The sequence below is a fragment of the Felis catus genome, chromosome E1 (assembly GCF_018350175.1).
Source record: "Felis catus isolate Fca126 chromosome E1, F.catus_Fca126_mat1.0, whole genome shotgun sequence".
NCBI lineage: Eukaryota > Metazoa > Chordata > Mammalia > Carnivora > Felidae > Felis > Felis catus.
This window is the reverse complement of record NC_058381.1, coordinates 34569096-34583391: the sequence shown is the minus strand read 5'-3', so window position 1 is coordinate 34583391 and position 14296 is coordinate 34569096. Positions and strand designations below refer to the sequence as shown.

Genomic DNA, 14296 nt, shown 5'->3' with positions numbered 1-14296 from the left:
GGGTGGGACAGAGGATCTGAAGTAGGCTCTGTGCTGACAGCAGAGAGCCTGATATGGGGCTCAAACTCATGAGCTTCAAGATCATGACCCAGGCTGTAGTCAGATGCTTTAACCAACTGAGCCCCAAGCACTTTTTCTTTCCTCCCTCCCTCCCTCCCTCCCTCCTTCCCTCCCTCCCTCCCTCTTTTCTTCCTTCCTTCCCTCCCTCTCTTCTTTCTTTCTTTCTTTCTTTCTTTCTTTCTTTCTTTCTTTCTTTCTTTCTTTCTTTCCTTTCAATTAAGTGAGTTCTATGCCAAACATGGGGCTCAAACCCGTGACCCCAAGCTCAAGAGTCACATCTTCTACTCACTGAGCCAGTCAGGTAACCCTAAGCTTTTATTATTTCATTTCATTTCATTTCATTTCATTTCATTTCATTTCATTTCATTAAGTTTATTTATTTTGGGGGCAGAGGGAGAGAGAGAGAGAGAGAGAGAGAGAGAGAGAGAGCTCGAACTCACCAACCCATGAGATCATGACCTGAGCAGAAACCAAGAATCAGATGCTCAACCAACTGAGCCACCCAGGCACCCCTAAGCTTTTATTTTTATTAAAAAAATTTTTAACATTTATTTATTTTGAGAGAGAGAGAGAGAGAGAGAGAACACAAGTGGGGTAGAGACAGAGAGAGGGAAACAGAACTCCAAGCAGACTCTGCACTGTCAGTGCAGAGCCAGGCTCAGGGCTCGAACTTATGAACTGTGAGATCATGACCTGAGGTGAGATCCAGAGTCAGACACTTAATGGACTAAGCCACCCAGGCACCCCTCTAAGCTTTTATTCTTAAGTAATCTCTACATTCAAACTGAGGCGGCTCAAACTCACAATCCCAAGATCAAGAGTCACATGCTCTTCCAACTGAGCCATCCAGCACCCCCTTTTTTTAGTTTATGTATTTTTCTTAGTATTCTCTATACCCAGCGGTGTGGCTTGATCTCACCACCCTGAGATCAAGAGTTGCACTTCTAACTAAGTCAGCCAGGTGCCCCTGTAAACTTTAAAAATTTTTTGAAATAATTATAGATTTATGGGAAATTGTAGGGTGCCTGGCTGGCTCAGTCAGTGGAGCATGGGACTGTTGACCTCAAGGTTGTGAGTTCAAGCCCCATATTGGGTGTAGGGCTCACTTAAAAAAAAAAAAAAAAAAGAAAAGAAAAGAAAAAGAAAAAAAAGAAAAGATTTATGGGAAGCTGCAAACAAAACAAAACAAAACATGTAGAAGGAAGTCCTATGTATCTTTTTTTTTTTAATATATTTTTTTCAACGTTTATTTATTTTTGAGACCGAGAGAGACAGAGCATGAACGGGGGAGGGTCAGAGAGAGGGAGACACAGAATCGGAAGCAGGCTCCAGGCTCTGAGCCATCAGCCCAGAGCCTGACGCGGGGCTCGAACTCACGGACCGCGAGATCGTGACCTGGCTGAAGTCGGACGCTTAACCGACTGCGCCACCCAGGCGCCCCATCTTTTTTTTTTTTTTTAACATTTATTCATTTTTGAGACAGAGAGAGAGCATGAATGGGGGAAGGTCAGAGAGAGAGGGAGACACAGAATCCGAAACAGGCTCCAGGCTCCAAGCTGTCAGCACAGAGCCCGACGTGGGGCTCGAACTCACAGACTGCGAGATCACGACCTGAGCCGAAGTCGGACACCCAACCGAATGAGCCACCCAGGCGCCCCAGAAGTCCTATGTATCTTTCACCCAGTGTCTTCTAATGCTAACATCTTGCATAACTATAGAACGATATCAAAACCAGTAAATTGACATTGGTATAATCCACAGAGTTTATTTGGATCTCATCAGTTTCACATGCATTCACTTGAGTGTGTGTGCAGTTCTATGCAACTTCATCACATGTGTAGATTCATGTAACTGTCACCACAATCAAGCATCAAGATACAGAACTAGTCCATCACTCCAAGGCTCCCTTGTACTACCCCCGTAGGAATATACTCATGCCTTCTCTCCCATCCTGAACTCCTAGACACCCCTCATGAATTCTCTATATTTAGAATTTTGAGAATTCAAGAAACTTATATAAATGCAATAATATAGTATATGACCTTTTGTGATTGGCTTTTTTTTTTTCACTTAGCATAATCTCTCTTGAGATCTAGCCAAATTGCTGTGTGTCAATAGTTGTTTCTTTTTCTTTTTTCCTTTTTTTTTTTTTATTATTGAGTAGTGTTCCATGGTATGGATGGACTGTAGTTTGTTTAAGCTTTCACTTGATAGACATTTGGGTTGTGTCTAGTCCTTGGCTATTACAAATAAAGCTGCTAGGAACATTTAAATACAGGTTTCTGTGTAAACAGAACAAAAATCTTTAATTTCTCAGCGATAAACACCCAAGAGTGCAATTATTGGATCATGCTGTAAGTGCCTAGTTTTATAAGAAACTGCCAAACTTTTCTAGAATGGCCATACCATTCATCTTACATTCCCACCAGCAATATATGAATAGGTCCAGTTTCTCCACCTCCCGGACAGCATTTTCACTATTTCTTTTTCTTTTTTAAAGTAAATGCTATACCCAATGCGGGTCTCAAACTCACAGTCTCACCACAGCGATTATCAAGAATGTCATGCTCTACCCACTAGGCCAGTGGGGCACTCTTACTATATTTTTATTTTTTAGCCATTAGGATAGGTGTGTAGTGATATTTCATTGTGGTTTTAATTTAAAGTTTATGTATTCATTCTCTGAGAAAGAGAGAATCCCAAGCAGGCTTTGCACTGTCAGCACAGAGCCAGACTTGGGGCTGGAATTCACTAACCTAAGATCAAAACCAGAGTCTGAGTCTAAATCAAGAGCTGGAGGCTCAAGGGACTGAGTCACCCAGTCGCCCCTCCGATGGCATTTTCTATTACTGGATGCGCACTGCCATACTCTGCTGTCAGATCATCACTAGGCTTGTTCCCTCACTTCATGCAGCTCTATTCCATTGTCACTTCCTCGGAGACATTTTCCCCAACCAACCTTTATTTAAGATAGTCCACTCCTTCAATCTTTCTCCCTTGCCCTACTTTTTCTTAACAGCGCTAACATAATGCAAAGTATTACACATCAATTTGCTTATTTGTTTATTCTTTGTCCCCCACTCCCTACCCCGCCAGAAGCTCCTTAGAGAGTTTACTGCCATGCCCCCAGGCCGTGGAGTAGTGCCTGGCACATAGTAGGTACTCAATTAATAATGCAGTGCTTGATAGGCTGGAAAAAGTGAGTAAATGTAAAGTGAGAAAGACAGGTCTACTTCTAGGTCAGGCGCCCGTTCAGACTTCATGCAAAGTGGGAGCGCCACCTCTCGGGAAGCCAAGTGACTCCAGAACGAAGGAAGTGAGTCACAGAATCTTAAAAAAAAAAAAAAAACAGCATGCCGGAAAAGCAAGAAAAAGCAGTGCCGGAAGTTAAACGTCGGAACGTTGCTCCTTAGAATGACACCCGACCCTCCAGAGGAAGCGTGGGCGAGTGGTGTTCTGCCAAAACGGACTCCCCGGCAGCCGAGCCGGAAAGAAGCGTTCCGCGCCTGCCGGCGCCAGGAACCACGTGGGGCTGGGGCGTGTTTCCGGTGCCGGCTTCCCCAGCCGGAGTTGCAGCTCGAGCATCTGGAGGGGTGAGATGGGTTCGGGGTCCTGAGAGGAGGGGGAGAACAGTGGGGTCGGGGTCGGGGGAGGCCAAAGGGTCGGATGAGTCCGGCTCTGAGAGGTGGCCAGAGGGATCGGTTGGGAGGGAAGGGCGGGGCAGCGCCGGTGGACAGGTGCAGACCTGTCAGCGCAGGTCCCACGCCACGTGGACTCGCCTTTGTCCGAGGCTTCCTTTCCGAACATCGGGCCGCGGTGACTGGGATTGTGCCTTATTTGTCTGTGTCGCGTGCAGTGCTGGGCACGGAGTTGGGGCTCAGTAAGTTCTTGCTGAATGAATGAATGAATGAATGAATGAATGAATGACGGGTGTGTGTCTGGGTTGGTATGGTGGACATTTATAGGAATTCACCGTATGGGTATAAGGAGTATTTTGGCTCCTTACCCCCATTTTCTCCTGTGGAATCTCTGCCTGTCTCGAGCTTCCATTGGGAGTTCTCCGCCAGCCCTTGGGCTTTGTCTCTTTCTCGGAGGTGCAGGGTGATTACCATTTAAGATATTTTCTTTGCTCTTATTGAGTGCTGGGCCAGGAGGCTAGGTGCCAGGGACAGACACAGCAGTAAACCATACGTGTATACAGGCCGCAGACCAGTGGGGAGACAGACCCACAAACAGAAAATTCAAATATGTTAAGGTGCTGTAATAAGAGGTTAAAGTGCAGGAAGAGAGAGCCAGGAGGTGGTGTGGCGATCCACATTAGGGATTGTCTTTCAAGGTCAGGGGCCTCCTCCATTCTCATCTTGTGTAGTCAGAGCAGGTCATGAGCCCAGTCTTCTCTGTGAAAGGCGAGGTCTGGGATAGACATTGTCTAGGCCTCTTTCCTGCACGATGTCCCATCTCACATGGCCCTAGCTAGTTCTCTCAGGATCCACCTTTTATTGGTTTGTCAGAATCTTCATGATGTCTTATGATGGAGCATAAATTGCATCGGGAAATTGGGAATTTGGCCTTCGTTCTGGTGCCCTAGATTTGTTTTCTCGTTCGTAAAAATGAAGGGGATTCCAATGAAATAATCTCTAAAACCCCTTTCAGTTCTAATACCATGACTGTGGTAGTAGGTCAGACTGTTTCATTCTGCTTTTTGCTTGACACCACTTTATCCCTCTAGTTTCCCTTCTCTGGATTACTCACAAAATGTCTTCTTTTTTTTTTTTTTTTTTTAACATCCCCTACCTTAGTTCTGCCACAGTGTTGGATACAAAATAGATGCTTAATAGAAGCTTATTAAGTCAAATGCCATAGAAATTATGGTCCCTGCTTTTTTGCACGCTCCCCCATCCTGGGATATTAGTTCAGAATTAAGGGCACTGAGGAAGAATTGGGTTTTTGGGTTTCTTTGTTTTTTTTTTTTTTAGGGAAAGTTCTTTTTTCCTTTAGGTACTTTTTTTTTTTTTAACAAAATGTCCTTTTTTTAACGTTTATTTTATTCTTGAGAGAGAGAGAGAGAGAATGAGTGGGGAGGGGCAGAGAGAGAGGGAGACGGAATCTGAAGGAGGCTCCAATCTCTGAGCAGTCAGCACAGAGCCAGACAAGGGGCTTGAACTTATGAACTGTGAGATCATGAGCTGCACCAAAGTTGGCGCTCAACCGACTGAACGACCCAGGCCGCCCTCTTTTCTTTTTAATTTATTTATTTTGAGAGAGACAGAGTGCAAACGACGGGACGAGGAGCAGAGAGAGAGGGAGAATCCCAAGCAGGCTCCGTGCGGTGAGCAGACAACCTGATGTGGGACTCGAACTTATGAAACTGAGATCATGACCTGAGCCTGACTGACTCAGGTGCCCCCTTTAGGAACATTTTTTATACGTGTGCTCTTCTAGAGTATTTTCAGTGCGGCACTTGTGGTGAACGCATTTTTTTTACCAAAGAGACTTTTGGAGTTGGCTTGACAGATATAAACCAGCTTTATGGGGTAATCCGCTTGAGAAGGATAATGATGTAGGCAGGATATTCAGTGCTGTTTCATCCCTGCAGCTGTCTATCCTCAGGACCATGGCCAACAGCGAACGCACCTTCATTGCCATCAAGCCTGATGGGGTCCAGCGCGGCCTCGTGGGAGAGATCATCAAGCGTTTTGAGCAAAAGGGATTCCGCCTCGTTGCTATGAAATTAATTCAGGTAAGTGGACTTCATTCTTCATATTTCTGTTCTCTCGGAGTACAGGGCAACGTTGTACGTTAGCCTCTCGGTTTCTCCCTTCTCCTCCTTTGTAGTCTTCCCCACGAAGGGTGAACACAGATGTCCTGAGACCTGGAAACAACTCGGTGGCTGGCGTTGTGGCTGAGTCCTGCAACAAACCAATTACTGGGACTTTGGAAATAGCCTCCCTTTCCCTTTAGCAATGCAGAGTTCCATATGTTACCGCAGCACTGTGATTTCTGACTCAAAGCCCTGGGCATGTTTGAGCTCCTGGTCTTGAACTTCTTGAGCAGATTATTTCAGAGAGCTTCTCCCCTCCCCCACCTCCCTCTCTGAGGCAGGTTGTTTGTCAGCAAGGAAATCTTTCTGTCCTTACTTACCGCCCACTTAGTGTGTGGCATATATTAGGCGCCATCAGGGGGTGTTGGGGGGAAAGCTGTGGTTTTGGTCTTGGGGAAGCCCCCCCGAAAACAGTAGAGAACAGACACATTTTCAACACACCTGCCAAGCAGTATTCCGGAAAAATGAAAAGAATTAATTGGCCAAGAACCCTTTTTCAGACAGACCTGGGAAATGAGAATTCAAATTCTCAGAGCAGATAAATTAGGGGACAGTCTTTTTTCCCAGCACTAGAGTCATCTTTGGACTCTGCTGGTGCATTTTAAATGGAATTTGGTTTGCAATTTAGTTCCCGCGTGGTGTTTTGGGAAAACCGCTTTAGTGTAAGGGGCGGGGTGGGGGGGGTAGATAGGTGTTAATGCAGAGGGGGGTACGTGATGGAATCGTTAGTGCCGGGTATCGGGTCAGTACTGCTTTACAGAGAGTTTGCATATTAAATTAGGTTTTGAAGGTAAAGCGAAATGAACAGTATTGTTGATCACATGTGCTGGACGCATGTGTTTTCTGTAGCCCTCACGATGACCCAGAGGTGTACTTATCTCTATGCCTGTGGTCATTGGAACCTGGGGCTTGGAGAGGTTAAGTAATGAATCTGAAGGCATGCAGTCAGTGATGCAGGGAAGATTTTAACCCGGGTCTCTCTGACTCTTAAGTGTGTGCATTTTTCCTGTTATACCAAGTTCCCATCCAGGGTGTGGGCTTGGTGAAGAATGGGGCGAGGGATGACTGCCTTGAGTCTAGGGTTGTTTATAGGTGACTTGGAGGAGGAAAGACCTGATGTCCCCTCCTCCAGAAAAAAAAAAAAAAAAAACACGCTGTAATCTGTTCTGCAGATTAAAGATAATCAGAAGCAATGACTAGAATTAAAAGAGTGTTCTGGTAAGGGAAGGTCAAGTCAGTGTGTCCGGAGGCTACCCCTACCAGTCTTCCACTTGGATTGGGGGTTGGTGGGAGAGGGTGAATTGCTAACATGGCGTGATCACGCGGCTGTGTGATTTTACTTTGGCAAGTAAGTATCAACCAGAGGCTGAGCGGCAGGATGTTCTGAATGTGCTTTTTGGCAGCAGATGTCCACGCTTGTGGGTATCCCTGCAGTGTGCCCTCCACAATGCAGTCCTACAGAACTGGGAAAACTAAGGGTCCTTGTTAGACCCTGAACAAGTGTGTGTGCAGTGGCAGAGAGAGAACACAGCTGGGTGAGTCGGGATTGCTAGGCAGGTGGTTTCCTCTCCAGCTAATTTGATTTGGTCCCACATACCGGCCTTGGCAGTGTGACAGTTTCTAGTTCCTTCTTCATCAAAATTATTTATTGCTAGATGTCATCTTTTTTCCCCCCTTTTTTTAAAATTTTTATTTATTTATTTTGAGAGAGAGCGCTAGCAGGGGAGGGGCAGAGAGAGAGAGAGAGAGAGAGAGAGAGAGAGAGAATCCCAAGCAGGCTCCATGCTGCCAACGCAGAGCCAGACGTGGGGTTCCAACCCATGAAACCGCAAGATCATGACCTGAGCTGATACCAACCATCAGACGCTTAACCATCTGAGCCACCCAGGGGCCCCAGATGTCACGCTCTTTTGAGTGGTTTGTGTGGAAATCGCATAGTTGCCATACCCGGCCTTCATCTTCTGAATAAATCTGAAGTATCCCTGAGAAGTGGCCGGGTTCAATTTGCTTCTCATCCATTGCCAAGACCCCCCCACCCCCCAACCCTGACTTCCTTTTCACGTTTTAGTTGAGGCTTACTCTCAATGAATGGAAATTCATTGTATTGTTAGTTTTCCTGTCTGAGTTGGGATGGCTGGATTCAGTTCTAATGTTCTGTGGTTCTGTTTTGACCAGCCAAGGCCAGTAGGGGGGACATTGGTACAAAGCTGACGCACTTTTAGTCTCTGGCACAGCTGCCCTCTGGTCGTGTTGGGAAAGGATTGGTTTGTAACAGAATCAGTGCGCTACGAGCTCACATTTCAAACAGCAGTGAGTGGGAAATAACTAGATGGCTGATCCTTAGATAGTTTGAGGGTCAGTTCTCATCCTCTGTTCTGTGAAATAGGCTTCCGAAGACCTTCTCAAGGAACACTACATTGACCTGAAGGACCGTCCATTCTTTGCCGGCCTGGTGAAGTACATGCAGTCAGGGCCTGTGGTTGCCATGGTGAGTGCGCATGTGTGGGGGTATTGATGCGAATGACTCAGTTGGGAGCCAAGAGTGTGTGCTGTGATTGTCGCCTCTGACACCAAGTCCTCACTTAATACAGAGGGAGTGGGGGCTGGGAGGATTGGACAGTTAGGATGTGAGTTGGCTCTCTGACCCACCAAACACAAAATACATTTGTTTGCTGAACTGAAGACTCATCGCGACTCAAAGCTGGGAGCGATCGGGAGAGTCTGCCTGATTCTGCACTTCTGGAGGGAGGCAGATCGTCTCTTGTTTATTGCAGTATATATGGGTGGTCCTCATTGTGCCACACTGTCTTCCAGACGCTGGGGATATAGTCATGAATGAGACAACACAGGAACTTATTTTCATAGCTTTCCTTGCCTATACATCTTGAAGGGGAAGACGGGCACATAATGAAGAAACATATATATATATATATATATACATATGCATATGTATATATATTTATTTATATTTATATATATATATATGTATATCTATTAGCTAGTGATCAGTGATTTGCACAGAATGAAAGAGGATGATGTGACAAGTGACCGCTTTAGATTGGGTGGTCAAGGAACATGCTTTTCAAGCTGAGATCTGAGTGAGAAGGAGCCAGACGTACACAAAATCACACTGAAGAGCATTCTCAGCAGGAAAACAGCATGTGCAGAGGGCCTGGGCTCTTGAAGGACAGAAGGAAGGTTGGAGTGGCTGAAGCCTGGTGGGTAGAAGAGAAGGTCAGATGACATGAGTTCAAAGATACGGGCAGGGGCCAGATCAGGCAGGGTTGTGTCGGCCATGTACTTCATGGGCTCTGGGACGAATGCCTGGGAGGTTTTACACTGGGCATTTTTAGAGACTGCTCTGTTCAGAAGGGATTGTAGAAAGGCAGGAGTGGAGGCAGGGAGACTGGTATTCCCGTTGTTGGAATAAGCAGATGCTCCATAAACATTTCTTCAATGTTAAGGGGGCTTTTTTGTTTTCTTGTTTTGAATTAATAGTTTTCAGATTTTCTGCTGAGATTGGTTTTCTTCCTTGACCATATGTTCTTTTATCCTTGGAGGTCTGGGAGGGGCTGAATGTGGTGAAGACAGGCCGGGTGATGCTGGGAGAGACCAACCCTGCGGACTCCAAGCCCGGGACCATCCGTGGAGACTTTTGCATCCAAGTTGGCAGGTGAGAGTTGGTGCTTTTGCCTTCTTCCAAAATCTGAGTAAGGTGACACAAGAATTTGGGTTCCTCGTGTACCCGGCTGGCTCAGTTGGTAGAACATGTGACTCTTGATCTTGGGCTTGTAAGTTGGAGCCCCATGTTGGGTGCAGAGATTACTTTAAAAAAATCTTTTAAAAAGGCGGGGGTGGGCACCTGGGTGGCTCAGTCGGTTAAGTGTCTGACTCTTGATCTCAGCTCAGGTCTTGATCTCACAGCCGTGAGTTCAAGCCCCATGTTGGGTTTTGCACTGGGTATGAAGCCTACTTTAAAATAATAATAATAAAAAAACATTTGGGTTCCTGAGTCTGGGATGGACATGATGCCATATGCAGATGAATTTAAAATAAGTTCATTGTGTTTCTCCCTCTGAATTTGGTGTCTGGCCTGGCGAGCTCCCTGCCACCGGCCATCGACATCACTGTGGTTGTGCCTCTCTCGAGAGGGTAGGGCCTGGGACAGCATACCTTGTTGGCCGGAGCCCGTTCACTGCTGGCATCAGTGTTGCTAGGAGGGCCGGATATGGGGAGGGCATCCTTCATCCTGACCTTAACTGCAGCTGTGGGCTTTTTCTTTTAACACGAACTAATGTACACGGAGCTTTGGCTCTTTCTGCTGCAGTGGCTGCGAGCTGTCTGGCAGTGGGTGTCAGGGGGAGCTCCTGGGCAGTTAAATCCTTTGGGTCTCGGTAACGTGGCCATCTCTTCCCCCTTCCAGGAACATCATCCATGGCAGTGATTCCGTGGAAAGTGCGGAGAAGGAGATTGGCTTGTGGTTTCAGTCTGAAGAGCTGGTGGATTACAAGAGCTGTGCTCAGAACTGGATCTACGAGTGACAAGACAGCAGACCTCAATGCTTTGCCCGTTCCAGCCCCTCTCCCTCCCGTGAGCAGGGGGCCAGCCTCTAGCAAATCCGGTTATTTTTGAGAACTTCCTTGTAATGCGGAGGGGAACTCCTGGAGCCGGGAGTGCTCCCTGAACAGTATTATGTACCACCATCAGATTAAAATATCTCATCCCAGTATAGGATCCATGGAGTTGGTTACTTTGTATCGCCTTACTGCTTTGGATTCTTTTTTCCTTTTCATGTACTCTGGATAACTGAGCTAATAGTGTGAATACTATATAAAATATTTTTATTGGCCTGAGAGATCTCTCTCTCTCTCTTTCCCTGTCCCTCTCTTCACCCTGTATGCCGTCCACTTTTGACACTGAGCCAGTCAGCAGCCATCCAGGAAGGATCTGCTAGGATCTGCAGAGGATTCATTGGAAATAAAAGCCTTTCTGCTCTTGAGAAGCTCTCGGGGATTCAATGGATGGGGGAGTGTGAGAAGTTGTAACTACTCCAAAACAGAAAGGCTGTGTGGACAGTGGGCCTGGGTCCCTGGGATGACCTTAAAAGAAGCAGGCAAGGGGCGCCTGGGTGGCACAGTCAGTTAAGCGTCTGACTGTTGGTCTCGGCTCAGGTCCTGATCTCACAGTTTGTGAGTTCAAGCCCTGCACGGGGCTCTGTGCTGATGGTGTGGAGCCTGCTTGGGATTCTGTCTCTCCTCCCTGCCCTTCCCCCACTCATGTGTATGCTCTCTCAAATAAAACTTAAAAAAAATTTTTTTTAACTTTTTATGTTTTTATTTTATTTTTGAGAGAGAGAGAGACAGAGTGTGAGTGGGGGAGGGAAGACAGAATCTGAAGTAGGTTCCAGGCTCTGAGCTGTCTATGCAGAGCCTGACATGGGGCTTGAACTCAGACTGCAAGATCATGCCCTGAGCCGAAGGGACACCCAACTAGTTGAGCCACCCAGGCACCCTGAAACTTAAAAAATTTTTTTAAAAAAGGTAAAATCTTGTAAGTAGCTTTGATTTGTTAGGGCACTGATTTGGTTGCTTTAATGGGCAAGCTGGAAATTTACTTTTTTTTTTTAATGTTTATTTATTTAAAGTTTATTTTTTATTTTTTAGAGAAAGAGAGGGGAGGAGACAGGATCCCAAGCAGGCTCTGCACTGTCAGCACAGAGCCCAGTGCAGGGCTTGAACTCAGAAACCATGAGATTATGACCAGAGCTGGGACCAAAAGTCGACGCTTAACCCACTGAGCCACCTAGGCGCCCTGGGACTGACTTACCCTTTATTTAAAAGTGGACAGCACTGTGACTATAGTTCACAATACTGTATGGATACTTGAAATTTGCGAGGAGGGTAGATCTTAAGTGTGCTCACCACACAAAAATAAAGAAAAATGGTAACTATGTGAAGTGATCGATAACGTTCATTAGCTTCATTGTGGTGATCACGTCACGCTAGATGTAAATTGAAACATCAAATTGTATACCTTAACTACATACAAGTTTTATTTGTCAGTTATACCTCAGTAAAGCTGTAAAAAGCCCAGAAAGTCCACATAGCTAAGTGGAGGCAGTGATGGTGAGGTTGTGAGCCTTGAGGTGGTCCGGTGACTCCTTTCCTTCTAACCAACGTAACATGGGTTACCACCCGTGCCTAACAGCAAGTTGGGAAAGGGAGTGGAGCGTTCTTTCAAGGGGGTAATCCTGGATTTACCCCCTTTGCTCCCCGTCCCGTCTCATTGGCCAGAACTTAGTCACGGGCAAGTGTCTCGCTGCAAGAGAAAGTGGAACCTTTTTTTTATTTGGTTTTTATTTGGGCGACCTTGTGCTTGGAGAATACTCAGAAGTTCTCTGAGAAGGAGGAAAGTGAGAACAGATGTTGGGGACTATGACCTTTGCCACAAACTTGAGCGGCTTTTCTTTCTTGGTATTTTGCCTGTGCCCTGGCTTTGGTAGAGGGTAGAGAGGAGGGGAGTTGGGATGGGGGCTTCCGTGTCCTCCCAGTTTCCCCGGGGCATCCCTGACAAAACTAAGATTATTTAAAGTGCGCAATGAGAGTTGACCTTTGCATACTTCGTGGGAGGATTTCCTCCACGAGGGGCTACTGTTTTCTCGTCCAGCTGAGGACTAGAGGCATTTCTGTTGCACGCAAAGCCTGGCCTGTCTGTTTTGGGGGGAGTGAGATGAAGTGCCAGCCCTTTGGGGAACGAGTTTGTGTGTCGTGAGGCAGGGTCAGGGGTCACACCTCGCCCAGTTAAGGGCAGTCTTTCCAGGAAGGACAGAAAAGTGAGCAGAAGGCTGCCCCTGCAGGGAGGTATTAGTGACGGGGCCAAAGGGGCAAACAGCTCTCCAGAGAATTGTCCGGTGAGATTCCCAGCCTCCTTCCCACAGTTGACATTGGATAACTCCGAAAAAGAAGTCCAAATTAGGGCTTGGCCTCGAAGCCACAGGGAACACTAGTCGTCTCTTCTCCAGAATGAGGGCTGTGCGTTCATGCTCTGCGACCAGAAGTTTGGGAAGCCAGCAAGGTGTAACAGGGCTGGACTGTCTGTCGCCTTGCAGCCAGGACTCACGGGTGCAAAGGCACCCAGCTCGGAGGGGCCCATTCAGACCAGGGTCCACACAACCCAAAGGCAGAGAGGAGTCATGGTGAAACAAGAATGGGATTTATTCCAGGGAGGCCACCACCCGGAAGACAGTGGACCCTCTCAAAGACTGTCTCCAAAGGGCTGAAAATACCTTCCAGGTCTTTGGTTGTTTTGCTTTTTGTTTGTTTTTGTTCTTTTAAACATTTTTTAAAAGTTTATTTGTTTGGAGAGAGAGGGAGTGCGGGAGGGGCAGAGAAAGAATCCCAAGCGGCCTCCACGCTGTTTGCACAGAGCTGGCAGTGGGGTTCGATCTGATGAACAGATCACGACTTGGGCTGAAATCAAGAAGCGGAGGCTTAACTGACCGGGCCACCCAGGCACCCCATTGCTTTTTTGTTTTTAAAGCATCTACACGCAGTGCGGAGCCCAGTGTGGGGCTCAGACTCGCGGCCCTGAGATCAAGACCTGAGCAGAGACCAAGAGTTGGACACTTAACGGATTCAGCCACCCAGGTGCCCTGCTCTAGGTTCACATAAAGCTTAGGTGGGACAAAGGTCGGTGCGTACCCACAAGTGAGCAGCGAAGGTCAACTCGCTCACTGTCTTGCAGTCAGTCGCCCTGGTCTTGCTGGCTCAGGGCAGTTCTTGTTGCTTGAGGGGGTGGTTTGTTTCCATCACGGGATGCTTGCCTGCAGGGTTTTCTGCCTGAGTTAACAGGGAAACTAGAAGGAAGAATTTAATCAATTAGCGAGTTTGAGGTCAAAATGGAGGTAGTTGAAGCCCAGTTTCAATCTAGCAGGTACAGCTTGTCAGTGCAGTGCCGGGAGCACTAGGGTGAGGACACAGGGCTCCCCTTGGTCAGCTCACTGTCCTGAAGGGAGACAGACACAGGGCTCTCACCAGCTCGGGGTACAAGCGCTGCTGGATGGGGGTCTGGAAGGGCCGAGAGGAGGGGCCCGCCGCCTCCCCAGGGACCTGGGAGCCCCCCAAGGGTGGAGAGCCCTCCGCAAACATGACAGGTCTGCTGTAAGACACTCAAGAATCTTGTCAGGGGTAGGTCTCAGGCTGAACTGGAGAACCTGCCCAGAGTGTGTGTGTGTGTCGGCAGAAGGTACACAGTGTGTGTGCGTGTGCGCGCGCACGTGCCCGCGTGTGTGGCGGCAACAGGTACCGAAGGGAGGGTGCGGACTGGACGTGCGTAGCTGCGCCCGGGCCGCGGGACACCCGGGTGAAGAAGCCACTTCCCGCTCCGGAGCCCCCACCCACTGCGGGCGAGCCCGGG

The 14296-nt window shown here is 47.5% G+C and overlaps 1 protein-coding gene across 2 annotated transcripts; it reads left to right on the top strand.

Annotated features, from left to right (window-relative positions):
- Positions 1 to 3501: 3501 nt before the first annotated feature.
- Positions 3502 to 10615, top strand: NME1 (NME/NM23 nucleoside diphosphate kinase 1). Of its 2 annotated transcripts, none has more exons than XM_006940203.4 (5): positions 3502 to 3653; positions 5657 to 5800; positions 8268 to 8369; positions 9442 to 9554; positions 10305 to 10615. In XM_006940203.4, exons 2-5 carry the CDS (start codon positions 5675 to 5677, stop codon positions 10420 to 10422), a joined length of 459 nt encoding a protein of 152 aa, XP_006940265.1. In that variant the 5' UTR covers positions 3502 to 3653; positions 5657 to 5674; the 3' UTR covers positions 10423 to 10615. The 2 variants fall into 2 exon arrangements, with proteins under 2 accessions (XP_006940265.1, XP_019673239.1); XM_019817680.2 differs by lacking the exon at positions 3502 to 3653 and adding an exon at positions 3803 to 3940.
- The last annotated feature ends 3681 nt before the right edge of the window (positions 10616 to 14296 follow it).

Coding starts and splice junctions, on each gene's coding strand:
- NME1 (XM_006940203.4), top strand. CDS start 5,675: ATGGCCAACAGCGAACGCACCTTCATTGCCATCAAGCCTGATGGGGTC. Junction 5,801..8,267: donor TTGCTATGAAATTAATTCAG/GTAAGTGGACTT, acceptor TCTGTGAAATAG/GCTTCCGAAGACCTTCTCAA. Junction 9,555..10,304: donor TTTTGCATCCAAGTTGGCAG/GTGAGAGTTGGT, acceptor TCCCCCTTCCAG/GAACATCATCCATGGCAGTG.